The sequence below is a fragment of the Girardinichthys multiradiatus genome, chromosome 24 (assembly GCF_021462225.1).
Source record: "Girardinichthys multiradiatus isolate DD_20200921_A chromosome 24, DD_fGirMul_XY1, whole genome shotgun sequence".
In the NCBI taxonomy this organism is placed as follows: Eukaryota; Metazoa; Chordata; class Actinopteri; order Cyprinodontiformes; family Goodeidae; genus Girardinichthys; species Girardinichthys multiradiatus.
Genome location: NC_061816.1, coordinates 2,574,068 through 2,586,852, shown reverse-complemented (window position 1 = coordinate 2,586,852; position 12,785 = coordinate 2,574,068). Strand labels below are relative to the sequence as shown.

General features: G+C 39.8%; 2 protein-coding genes across 7 annotated transcripts in view; one reads left to right on the top strand and one right to left on the bottom strand.

Moving 5' to 3' along the window:
* The window catches only part of LOC124861447 (oocyte zinc finger protein XlCOF6-like), a 31,739-nt gene extending 19,634 nt beyond the window's left edge, over positions 1-12,105 (bottom strand). The window contains exons 1-2 of the mRNA XM_047355236.1: positions 11,612-12,105; positions 10,702-10,887 (exon numbers count right to left, since the gene is read on the bottom strand). Of these exons, the coding sequence (XP_047211192.1) occupies positions 10,702-10,887; positions 11,612-11,750 (325 nt within the window). The 5' untranslated portion in view covers positions 11,751-12,105. The remainder of the gene's footprint in view (positions 1-10,701; positions 10,888-11,611) is intronic.
* LOC124861426 (gastrula zinc finger protein XlCGF57.1-like) overlaps positions 1-12,785 on the top strand; it is a 1,067,819-nt gene that overhangs the window by 249,570 nt on the left and 805,464 nt on the right. The gene's annotated exons all lie outside the window — the stretch shown is intronic.

Genomic DNA, 12,785 nt, shown 5'->3' with positions numbered 1-12,785 from the left:
GGCAAGTTGCGCCTCCTCCTTTGGAGCACTAGGATATGCACATCGTGATCGATTTATCTTACCAGGTCAGTTTCCAGCAGCAAACCAGAGTTTAAATTATACATGCAACCCTCATAATTGTATCTGTCCCGATTTCTGGAAAGCTTTCAATATTACAGAAGAAAAAGTCTCCCCCTTTAATGCATAATTAAAGGACATAAAGCAGCAAGTCCAGTGTTACAACAAAAACAAAGGGAACAACTCTATTTACTTGGGTACAAGTACAAATTGTAAAACAACATTTCGGATTACAACCTTCATGCAAAATGGCACATATTGGATAGAAGGAGTGGCATGGTTATGTGGTAATAATGCTTATTATGTCCTTCCACCCAGCTGGTATGGTATATGTGCCCCAGTTTTTACATCAGATCACACTGTGGTACTTAGTAAGCAAACAATAGTCATAACACACAGAAGATCAAAGAGGGAGAACGATATTAAACCACATGACCCCATTTGGGAAACAAATGTCCCAGATGAATTTAAACTTTGGCCTATAGATGATAAAACATTACAGGTCCTTCTCAAAATATTAGCATATTGTGATAAAGTTCATTATTTTCCATAATGTCATGATGAAAATTTAACATTCATATATTTTAGATTCATTGCACACTAACTGAAATATTTCAGGTCTTTTATTGTCTTAATACGGATGATTTTGGCATACAGCTCTTGAAAACCCAAAATTCCTATCTCACAAAATTAGCATATTTCATCCGACCAATAAAAGAAAAGTGTTTTTAATACAAAAAACGTCAACCTTCAAATAATCATGTACAGTTATGCACTCAATACTTGGTCAGGAATCCTTTTGCAGAAATGACTGCTTCAATGCGGCGTGGCATGGAGGCAATCAGCCTGTGGCACTGCTGAGGTCTTATGGAGGCCCAGGATACTTCGATAGCGGCCTTTAGCTCATCCAGAGTGTTGGGTCTTGAGTCTCTCAACGTTCTCTTCACAATATCCCACAGATTCTCTATGGGGTTCAGGTCAGGAGAGTTGGCAGGCCAATTGAGCACAGTGATACCATGGTCAGTAAACCATTTACCAGTGGTTTTGACACTGTGAGCAGGTGCCAGGTCGTGCTGAAAAATGAAATCTTCATCTCCATAAAGCTTTTCAGCAGATGGAAGCATGAAGTGCTCCAAAATCTCCTGATATCTAGCTGCATTGACCCTGCCCTTGATGAAACACAGTGGACCAACACCAGCAGCTGACACGACACCCTAGACCATCACTTACTGTGGGTACTTGACACTGGACTTCTGGCATTTCCTTCTCCCCAGTCTTCCTCCAGACTCTGGCACTTTGATTTCCGAATGACATGCAGAATTTGCTTTCATCCGAAAAAAGTACTTTGGACCACTGAGCAACAGTCCAGTGCTGCTTCTCTGTAGCCCAGGTCAGGCGCTTCTGCCACTGTTTCTGGTTCAAAAGTGGCTTGACCTGGGGAATGCGGCACCTGTAGCCCATTTCCTGCACACGCCTGTGCACGGTGGCTCTGGATGTTTCTACTCCAGACTCAGTCCACTGCTTCCGCAGGTCCCCCAAGGTCTGGAATCGGCCCTTCTCCACAATCTTCCTCAGGGTCCGGTCACCTCTTCTCGTTGTGCAGCGTTTTCTGCCACACTTTTTCCTTCCCACAGACTTCCCACTGAGGTGCCTTGATACAGCACTCTGGGAACAGCCTATTCGTTCAGAAATTTCTTTCTGTGTCTTACTCTCTTGCTTGAGGGTGTCAATAGTGGCCTTCTGGACAGCAGTCAGGTCGGCAGTCTTACCCATGATTGGGGTTTTGAGTGATGAACCAGGCTGGGAGTTTTAAAGGCCTCAGGAATCTTTTGCAGGTGTTTAGAGTTAACTCGTTGATTCAGATGATTAGGTTCATAGCTCGTTTAGAGACCCTTTTAATGATATGCTAATTTTGTGAGATAGGAATTTTGGGTTTTCATGAGCTGTATGCCAAAATCATCCGTATTAAGACAATAAAAGACCTGAAATATTTCAGTTAGTGTGCAATGAATCTAAAATATATGAATGTTAAATTGTCATCATGACATTATGGAAAATAATGAACTTTATCACAATATGCTAATATTTTGAGAAGGACCTGTATTATCTCTCCTACCCTGGTTGGGTGTGGGCAAATTAATGCTGTGCGTGGAAACTTTAAGTTATCGATTTGAACTGTTTCTAAATAACTCCATAGTAGTAGAAGAGGGTCAAAACACAGAAATGAGTGCTATGCGAGCCATGGTAATTCAGAACCACATGGCTTTGGATATTATAACAACATCAACGGGGGGCGTTTGTGTTCTATTGAATAACACCTGTTGCACATATATATCCCAGATAATATACACTCTGCAAACATAACGGGAGCATTAAACAACCTACGGAATCTGCAAAATGTCATGGCACATGACCACCCAGATCCTAACTCTTCTTGGTTAGATTGGATGCTCACAGGGGGATGGATAAATCTGTTTAAGGTTCTCCTAGTTGCAGTAATAGCATGCATGGGCCTTCTGTGTCTCCTGTCAATATGTATTATCCCATGTTGCAAATGCATGGTACAAAGAATAGTGACTCAGTCAGTCACGGTGGCATATGCAACACTAAACCAGGTGGAAATGCACGAAAATGAAGGGGACGATTATGATGACATGTTGTAAATAAATCACATCGAAAGCCTGAGTGTACTCATACATGGTATTTCATAAAATGACCTTACAGCAGAAAATCGAAAGAAGTTGTTGCTTAAGTGACATGAGAAAAAGTACAATGATGACATAAACAGGGCAGAGTTTTAAATTCCTTTATTATGTTTCACTGTTTCCATAATGTATTATTCTTTTATTTTTATGTTTTCAAGTATTAATCAACATTTTACTTTTAATGGTCGCCGTGGGCGGCAGGGCCGTGTGAGTATTTCCCACAAAATATAATCTGTTTACCGTCCGTGGGTTTTCGCTCATACAGAGTATTTTTCTTATTTGTTTTTATATTAAATGTTTTTACTCATGATAAAAAGGAGGGACTGTTGGATGGGTGCGAGGACTTGTTATCACTCATTTAAAAACTTTGTGCTGAGTGCAGCTGCACTCTGCTTTGTATCATGCTCTGGTATGCAGTTCTCCCTGTGTGTGGGATTTCCGTTATCTATTTGTACACACACACACACACCAGAGGCTGAATCGCATCCTCTGAGAACCAGCCTCTTCTCAGCCACACACACACACACACACACCCTGTCTGAACTGTTTTGAACCAGCATATAAATAAAGAGATAGGGTGTCAATACTTTGTAGTCTGCACTGCAAAGTGAGCTACCCTTGCTGCAAGTAAAACTGACTCTGTATCGTTCTTGCCACTGAGTTGACTGAATAATACCTAACAATAGGATACATTTTCACTGTTACGCTGATGATACTCAGCTTTACTTATCCATAAATCCTGATGAGCCCAACCAGTTAGATAGACTACAAGCATGTCTTGAAGACATAAAAACTTGGATGACTTAAAATTTTCTGTTTCTAAATTCAGACAAGACAGAAGTTGTCGTCTTTGGACCGGAGTCTTTAAAAGAGAAACTGCTTAGTCAATCACTTAACCTGGAAGGCATTAAATTGACCTCCGGTAATAATGTAAAAAACCTTGGTGTTATTTTTGACCAGGACATGTCATTTAAATCCTATATTAAACAGGTTTCTAGGATTTCCTTCTTTCATCTCCGGAACATTGCCAAAATTAGAAATATCCTATCCAGGAGTGACGCTGAAAAACTAGTCCATGCATTTGTTACTTCAAGGCTGGACTATTGTAATTCTTTACTCAGGATGTCCACAAAATGCAGTTAAAAGCCTTCAGCTGATTCAAAATGCTGCAGCAAGAGTTCTGATGAAAATTAAAAAGAGAGATCATATTTCTATTTTAGCTTCCCTTCATTGGCTCCCTGTTAAATCCAAAATAGAATTTAAAATTTTCCTCCTCACATATAAAGCCCTTAATAATCTAGTTCCATCATACATCAGAGATCTGATTGGTCCATATGTTCCTAACAGAGCACTTCGTTCTCAGACTGCAGATTTACTGGTGGTTCCTAGAGTCTCTAGAAGTAGAATGGGAGGCAGATCCTTTAGTTATCAGGCTCCTCTCCTGTGGAACCAGCTCCCAGTTTTAGTCCGTGAGGCAGACACCCTGTCTATTTTTAAGGCTAGGCTTAAAACTTTCCTTTTCGATAATGCTTATAGTTAGAGTGGCTTAGTTTATCCTGAGCTATCTTCCTTATTTTTTTACCTCCGTCTTCTTCCCTCCCTGTTGGTTGGAGTAAGGGGGAGTCAGGTTTAGCCTAAACCGGCTCATTTATGGTTGAGGTGCAAACACACCCTCCATTTCTGCTACCTGTATGACTCCTTCTCTTTTCCAATGGTTATAATCAGTCTGACAGAGAGAGGTATCCCAATCCTTGTGGTTTTTAGTATAACAATGACCATCAGTGGGACCCTTTGTGAGGTGCCTTGAGACGACATTGTTGTAAATAAGCGCCATTTAACTAAATAATCTGAAATGAAACTATCTGTGTAGTTATGCTGCTATAGGCTTAGGCTGCTGGAGGAAATAATGACCACTTTCACCCTCTTTGCTACATTCTCACACTACTCTCCAATTTTGCATTATTTGCTGTTATTTCAGCTTTTAACTTTATGTTCTCTCTATTCTCTTCCTAGAAGCTACACCTGGTCTGACTCTGTGTCTACCTGTGACACCTTTATGGAGAGGGGAATCGTCTGAGCTTCTGCTGGCAACAACTTAATGCTCACCCTCTACCGATGATCCACATGGCCCTTTCTTTTAGTGTTTAACCCTTTCTCTCTCCTAGACATGGCGATTGACTGAGCTTAACTGTAACAAACTCTATGTGCTCTCTTTCAGACTCTAACCTTGAAAACTTGCTCAGAGTTTATCTGTTCTTTCTTTCTAGGTGAAACGACTAAAGGAGCTACATCCATTAACAATTTCTTTTCCTTCCCATAGAAAGTACCCCTGGATCAATGCTTCTTTGTTCTCTTTGTGTCTCTGCTCTGTTCTTTCTCTCAAACCCCCAGTCGGTCGTGGCAGATGGCCGCTCACACTGAGCCTGGTTCTGGTTCTGCTGGAGGTTTCTTCCTGTTAAAAGGGAGTTTTTCCTCTCCACTGTCGCTACATGCATGCTCAGTATGAGGCATTGCTGCAAAGTCAACGCCAGTGACTGTCCACTGTCTCTACATGCTCATCCAAGAGGAGGGAATGCTGCAAGTCACTGACTGGATGCAATCTGCTGGGTTTCCTTAGATAGAAAAACTTTTTATCCAATTTGAATAAATAACTGAATCTGACTGCACTGTTCAATGGTTAGGATTAATTGGAATGTATGAGCCTGACTTTTGTGAAGTGCCTTGAGACAACATGTGTTGTGAATTGGCGCTATATAAATAAAACTGAATTGAATTGAATTAACAGCTAAGAACCTGTGTTTATAATTAAATAGTAAAAAGTATTAATATTAAATAATATATTCATGATCACAACACAGTAGACGTGTCCGACATGGGGACTTGATGATGGCTAGCACTTGCTCTTTTAAATGACTGTCAATGACCACAGCTTCTACTGTAGTTATTAAGCACTCTTTCACAGTCTCGGAATCGGTGAAAGCCTGCTTCTATTTGCCGAGGATCCACGCCACACGGAGAGAAGATGCGGTTACCCTATGTTGAATTGTGGAGGACCTGCTGATAACAGCACGGCTACGCACGTAGTTTTCCTAGAGATGTGTAATTTTTTTGCTGGCGAACATATGAACATAGTGGAAAAGTCTTGTTGAAGCCATAGTGTTTGATAATAAAATCTCTCCACAAGTTGTAATCTTTGGCAATGACGCTGCAATTGTTTCACAGCAGACACATCAGGTTACCTTCAGAAATTTCAGTAAAAGCATAATTATCTGTCTATTTAGTGTGCAAGCCTTAAACATGACCAGCGCGGGGTCGTTGGTCAGAAAGCCCGGAATATTAAACCATGATTGGCCCCTAAAACTGACTGCGCAGTATGATGGATTTTTTCTTTAAAGCGATTACCCCTCGGATGGAAATTATTCTCATTTCAGATTCTGTAGATCTGTCATTTTATTTAATCTAAAACTTAAACTAAAATAAGATTAGATATTAAACCTCACAAAAATATAGAATAAATGATTTTATTCCATTTTTACATTTAAGTCATCCGCAGACAGACTGGCAATGTTTCGCCGTCCTGTCATAGATCTTCTCTATAGCAAGATTGCCTCTCCGACTGAACTATTTGACTTTCCAAATTTTTAATTGTGCAAGTCAGAAAATATTATTTTTGTTTAAATTGTGAACTTCTAATATCAAAATAATGCACTTTATCGTTTTGCAACTCATTTGTGGGTCATTGATCTATATGGCTTCCTGGAACTTAAGGAGTATTTCACATGTATTTCTTCTATTAAATGTTTTTTATCAAGTCATTTGTAGGTCGGAGTGACGTTACCTGCGGGCCGCCAGCTGACGTATGGTGTGGCTGTGAAAAAAACTGTAACACACATTTATTCCAGAAGATGGCATTACTTCTTTACTTCGTTAAAATCTAGTAAATAATTTTTTTAAATAGTAGATGATGAGCAGCTTTAGAGTTATAAAGTTTGTCCTCAGGTTGTACTGGATCCATAAGCAGGAAAAGTTTAAATCATTATTTTACATTTTAACCGACCAGCTTCTGGCCAGAGTTGTTGCTTTACAGCTGCATGCTTCATTGACTGTAACTACTAAACAATGATTAACACACGTATTTTTCTTTTATTACCATCATCAGGTAAACTTATACCAGATAACTACAGAACATCTTTTTTAGTGAAAATGTGATTTCTTAGAAAAACAAAATACAGGGAATTTATACCATGACTCTCTAATCATACGCAAATGTTTTTATAAAGTAGAAGATGCATAGAGTAGAGTAGAGTAGAGTAGAGTAGAGTAGAGTAGAGTAGAGTAGAGTAGAGTAGAGCATGGTAGGATCACTGAGCTTTTACGTCCAAACCTGGAACTGTTGTCTGTCCTCCTGCAAAGCAATCTGCATAAAACTATGAAACATTAAAATTATGAAAGAGTACATACTCCAATAGGTTAGGTTTACATAAAAAGACAATTTTAGGAAAATGTGTATTTTTTATGTTCATGAAAAACAAAGTACGCTGATCATCAGCACTGCATTAAAACATTTGTCCTTCAGAACTGTGGTGAAATTGTTAATTAATGCCAACCATAACTTAAATAGTCACAAAGTTCCAGCAAAAAATATTCTGTAATATTCTCTGGTACTTGCGTTTAATCCCCACATACCTACAAAACGCCTTACATTCACTTTCAGCTGCCACAAACAGATAACAGGTAGCTGGGTTGTGGGGAAGTCCCAGTCCAGCTGCTTGATTAGCTTAGTTTATCAGCCAGACCAGCCTTTAAGTAGAGCTCTGCTGCTCTGAAAAAATATTTAAATGTAGGCTGTTCTTGATGAAATGACTGCACAGATGAAGTTTGGAGGTCTACTTTCTCGCTTAAAAACATCGTAAAACTACTTTACATGAAAAGGGAAGGAGAAAAGGAAAAGGGGCAATAGATATTCTCATGGCCTCAGATAATAGACTGAGGGGGGTCAGGGTGTTAGGAATAACCTTGCTTACTATTACTTTTAGATGAGCTCTCACAAACACACCATAGGGATAAAATACAAATGCTAGTGTTTTCACCTTTGTTAGGATAGAATAAGCATCCTCACTGATGCACATTATAAGGACAAATGACCTGCAGTTTGATATAAAGTCTAGTACATTGGGTTTGATTACGGAACGCTCTGTAACCATGTTAATTAGACTGCTGCAGCCACACTTAGATTGAGGGTTGGACACCTGCTATTACACACTATCAGATAGACTTTTTACGGGACGTTTGGGTTGACAAAATTGGCTACTTTGCTTAAATGACGGGGGACGAAGTGAACTAATGGAATCAGTGGTATTCATAATAGATCCGGTGTGTCACAGAAACAGGGGTAGTTCAGTATTAACGCAAACATTTACAACTGGCATAATGATGTTTTCAAACAGGGAGGTGGAACCATGTGACAGCTGGAAGGAGAGTTCCTGGTCATATATAGGTTTAGCATACACTCCCAGGGTAGGGTGATTCTTTCGGATGGAGGGGTACCTGGTTGCATGTGTTCCACAGTCTACCTAGTGCCCGGGGATTTAAATGGTCTCAAGTGGCACTAAGCTGGGTTAAATCTTATTTGTCTGACAGATTCCAGCTCGTTCATGCAAATTAAAAATCATCTTCAAACTCCATGGTTACTCGAGGAGTACCACAGGGTTCAGTGTTTGGGCCAATCATCTTTATTATATATTTGATTATTATATATATGATGGTAAAATTATCACTCAGCATGGGATATATTTTCCACTGTTGCTGATGATACTCTGCTGTTTTACACAGCTATTTATCCATAAATCCTGATGAGTCAAACAAGTTAAACTACAGGCATGTCTTGAAGACATAAAAACTTGGAGGACTTTAAATTTCTGCTTCTAAATCCAGACAAGACAGAAGTTGTCATGTATGGACCAGGGTTTTTTTTTCAAGAAACTGCTTATTCAATCAACTAATGTCGATGGCATTTAATTGGTCTCGAGTACTAAAGAAAAAAACATTGGTGATATTCTTGACAAGACTATGGATTGATATCCCGGTCCCTGAACAACTGTCCATTAACATAGAGTTCTACAGCCATTGTAGCTCTGGTGCCTTCGGTGATATATTTCTTCCTGATTGGAAATAATACTTGCCTCAGATTGAGGATCTCCTCTGGAAACTGGTCATTGATGCTGAGATCTGTTCCCCATAGAGCTCTGCACAGACTCCTGACCTGCTCTTCTTGCTTGTAGTGCCTGAATTTCGCTAAAATTGGCAGAGGCCGGTTGTTGTCGGGCTTCTTACCTCCGTGCCAGTTAACACGATGGAATGCGATGTTTTTAACCTCGTCACTTGGGAGTTTTAGCTGACGTTGGAGAAATTCCCAGATAGGGGATTCACCGTCCTCCTCCAGAGAAGACAAGGTTGTCCTGCATGCCCTGAGCTTGTATATTCAGGATAGTTTCTCTCATTTTTTTATTTTTTTCGGACAGCTGCGTGATTCCATCGGTACATTTGTTTACCTTATCCCTCAGCGTTTAATTCTTGGCTGTGAGCGAAGCTTGTTGTTTGTGGCTGAACTCCAGATATTCCCTCAGAGCCAAGCATCCAGGCTGGTTAGCTTCTTGTTGATAGAGTCAAGGACATCAGAGTAGCTTTTCTCTAGAGAGATAGTGGAGGTGCTGGCCGAGCATTCTGAACGGAGGCATCTTGTCGGCTCCTTTCTCGCATGCAATGCGCTGCTGTAGGTGATCAGCCCAGTGTCAAAAAACACGCCAAGTTTTGCAGGATAGAGCGCTGCACTTTTTCTTTAACCGTCTTTCTGATTGTGGAATAGGCCTTTCTTTTCATGACAATCTCAGTGGGGTAATCTTGTTCAAAAAAACACCCCTTCAACTTCGAACTCTGAGGACGCGTATATGTTGTTTCGCCTTGAGCGGCCTTCAGATCGGTGAACTGAGCTTGAACTTTCTCCTGCAGCTGCAGCGAGCGTGCTACTGCCTCTATTCTCTCCGTGTTAAGGTCCTCCATGTATACAACCCTCTGCGACCCTCCGTGATTTCTTTCATCTCGGCAACCATTTTGTTTAGCTTTCCACCCATCTCTTGTCGAAAATCCTCCCAGTTCTTTTCTCAGTAGGTCCATAGTTTTGGTAAAATCTGTCTTTACCTCCGCCCGTGATGCCTGTATAAATGCAATGATGCTAGCCTGAATAGCCTCCATGACCTCGTGCTCAGACTTGTTGCTAGTGTTGCTGTCTTCATCCAACGATTCGTGTTGTAGTTCTGTGGTTTGTTGCAATTTCCCTCTAGTCTTTCTTCCCATTCCCCATCCTATAGTACAAACAAACTTTTGTCAATTTTAAACTTATAATTTGTTAAGGGAAGGTCGATCCTCTAGGTGATTTTAGCGTATGGAGCCGTTAAACTCAGTGCCATATGGAAGTCGCTGCCCACGTTTTCAAACACTAGAACGTACTGATAAAATCACATGAGAAATGTAAACATTTTTGTTCACTTTGAGGTAAAAACTTTTATACATTTATACGCTTGTTTGTCCTGAATGAAACGCAGTGAATCATGACATTTCTGTACCGTTACTAAGTTACTGTTAGAAGTCAAGTAGTTTTACAGAAATACAGTATAAATGCTTCATGAGATCATTTTAATTTTGCTTATTAAATGAAAAACAGTCACATTGTGTTCCATCACAGGATTAGGTTTGCTGGCCCAGATATGTACTGTATGTATATATGTATCATTCATTTAATAAAGTCAACTCTGAAACTAGGGAAACGTCTAATTTCTTCCTCCTTTTTGTGAAGCTAATCTACTTTTGATCATAAAAGACAACCAGATGCACCAGACTGTTAGCTGCCAGACAGGAGACACACACACAAACAAATCCTTACTCTTGATAGGAGCTGCAGTTAATGGAAACCTGGTATCAGTCTCCTCCTTCACAGTGAGCTGCTCTCCTTCCTGACTGGTCCAGAGTTCCTCCTGTTCCTCCTTTATCTGGAGGGGCTCTGGCTCCTGCTGATCCACATCAGGACTCTGTTCTTCAGGAGCCTCTTCTTTAACATCTACTGGCAGCACTGAAACACATTACATGCATTATGAACAACTTTCTGATTCAGTATATGTGATGCATACTGAAAATATACAAATATATAACACAGATTAATCCAGTTATGGCTGTTTTATTTTGAAATAACTAAAAGGAAATGATAACTACATAAAATCAGCTTAATTGCCAAGTTTGTTCAGAAAACAAGACATTTGACTCTGGTACATTTTGTTCTCAATAATAAAGAATATCTTCTTAAATGTAGATATAAACACAACTGAGTTTACAATAGAAGATAATGTGAGATCAGTCCAGGTATGCATGGTGTTGTTCTGGATCTCTGACTGTCAAGAGTTCATCAGAGAAACAACCTGGAGGAAGAAACTGTCTCTGTGGAGGCTGGTTTTAGCAGACAGCGCTCTGTAGCGCCACCTGAAGGTAGAAGCCTAAACAGTTTGCATGGTGCAGGGTGTTTGGTACATAACATACAGCTCCTCTACCGTAATACACCATGGATGGACGCATCTGATTTCTACCGTCAGCGATCGTCGGCTCACTTCACCGCAGTTAGATGATCCTCTGTCGTTTCAAACTCTAATATTTCTGAGCTGGGCTCCAGAAGCTCCTGCTGATGTTTCACTATCCTAACAACGAGTTCTAATTCAGAGGAATAATCCACCAGCAGACTGAAAACGGCTCCTAAACTTTAACTACCATCCACACAGTTGGCATGAAGAAGGAAACATCCAAACCTAATCTGGGCTGGAAAACATCATCCATCATCTGGTGTCTCTTCCTCTGCTGCGTCCTGCCGCTGTTTGAGCTCCTGCTTCCCTCCAGTTTCTTTGACCAGATGTTCCTCAAGCTGCTGGACTTCTTTCCAGAGTTCATCAACTGCTGCTGCTGCAGCTCTCTTACAGCTTTATCAACACTCCCGCTTCTGGGCTGCTGACGAACAGGGAACAAAGGATAAATGCTGCGGAACCTCGGAAGTCGGAACTGGGACGTCGGAACTTACGTCATTTCCGAGTTGTAGCGTTCCAGTTTCCTGCTTGTTTTCGTTCGTGTTGATAACAACTGTAACAGCAGCCTTACAACAATAACACTGATCTACGCGCTATTTCGTGCATATAAACAGCGTTGAAACATCTCGTCTTATAAACACTGAAAATAAATGTTGCATAAATAATAAAGAGCCGCTAAAAACCGTCACAGTAGAAACGTTTCACTAGGCGAGTAGCAACCATCTTGAATGCGGAAGTCGGGTATGGTCGTGTTTTTTTAAAATAACTTTATTTATAACAATAACAATGACAAACTCAACTGATACAACATATTCAAGATTAACATAGAAACCATCATTCCTAATACATTCTCTATATGTTTCTTTTTTTTTATTTGCCATGTAGAAAGATGTTTAGATTATGTATTACACTTCAAAAAAATAAAATACATACAAATTAAGGAGGTCTTCATATACATGCTTCAATAACATCAAAATTATAATACAGAAAATAAAACAGAAAGATACAAATTAAAATTAAAATTCCAAAAATCCTAAATAAAAAGAAAGGCATTATTATTTAATTTGTGTCGAGAGAGGGCTGAGTTAAATTAGAGAGGTGATATGACAAACTTTTCACTTTTGGTTTTTGAATTTTGTCCAAGGAAAGATTCAGAAGATGGAGTTCCTGTTTAAATACCAACCATAACGGCTTTGATTTTCCAAATCTGCTTTTATGTATATAACATTTTAAAATAATAATAATGTTATTAACAAGATACTCAACTCTTCTGTTTTCAGATATAAATCCATATAAAGCAGTTTGTGATGAGAAGGGGACTATGTTTATGAATTTACTGGTCAGGAGGTTGTGCAGAGATTCCCATAATCTTTTGATAGGTTGACAGAAAAAGAAAAGGTGT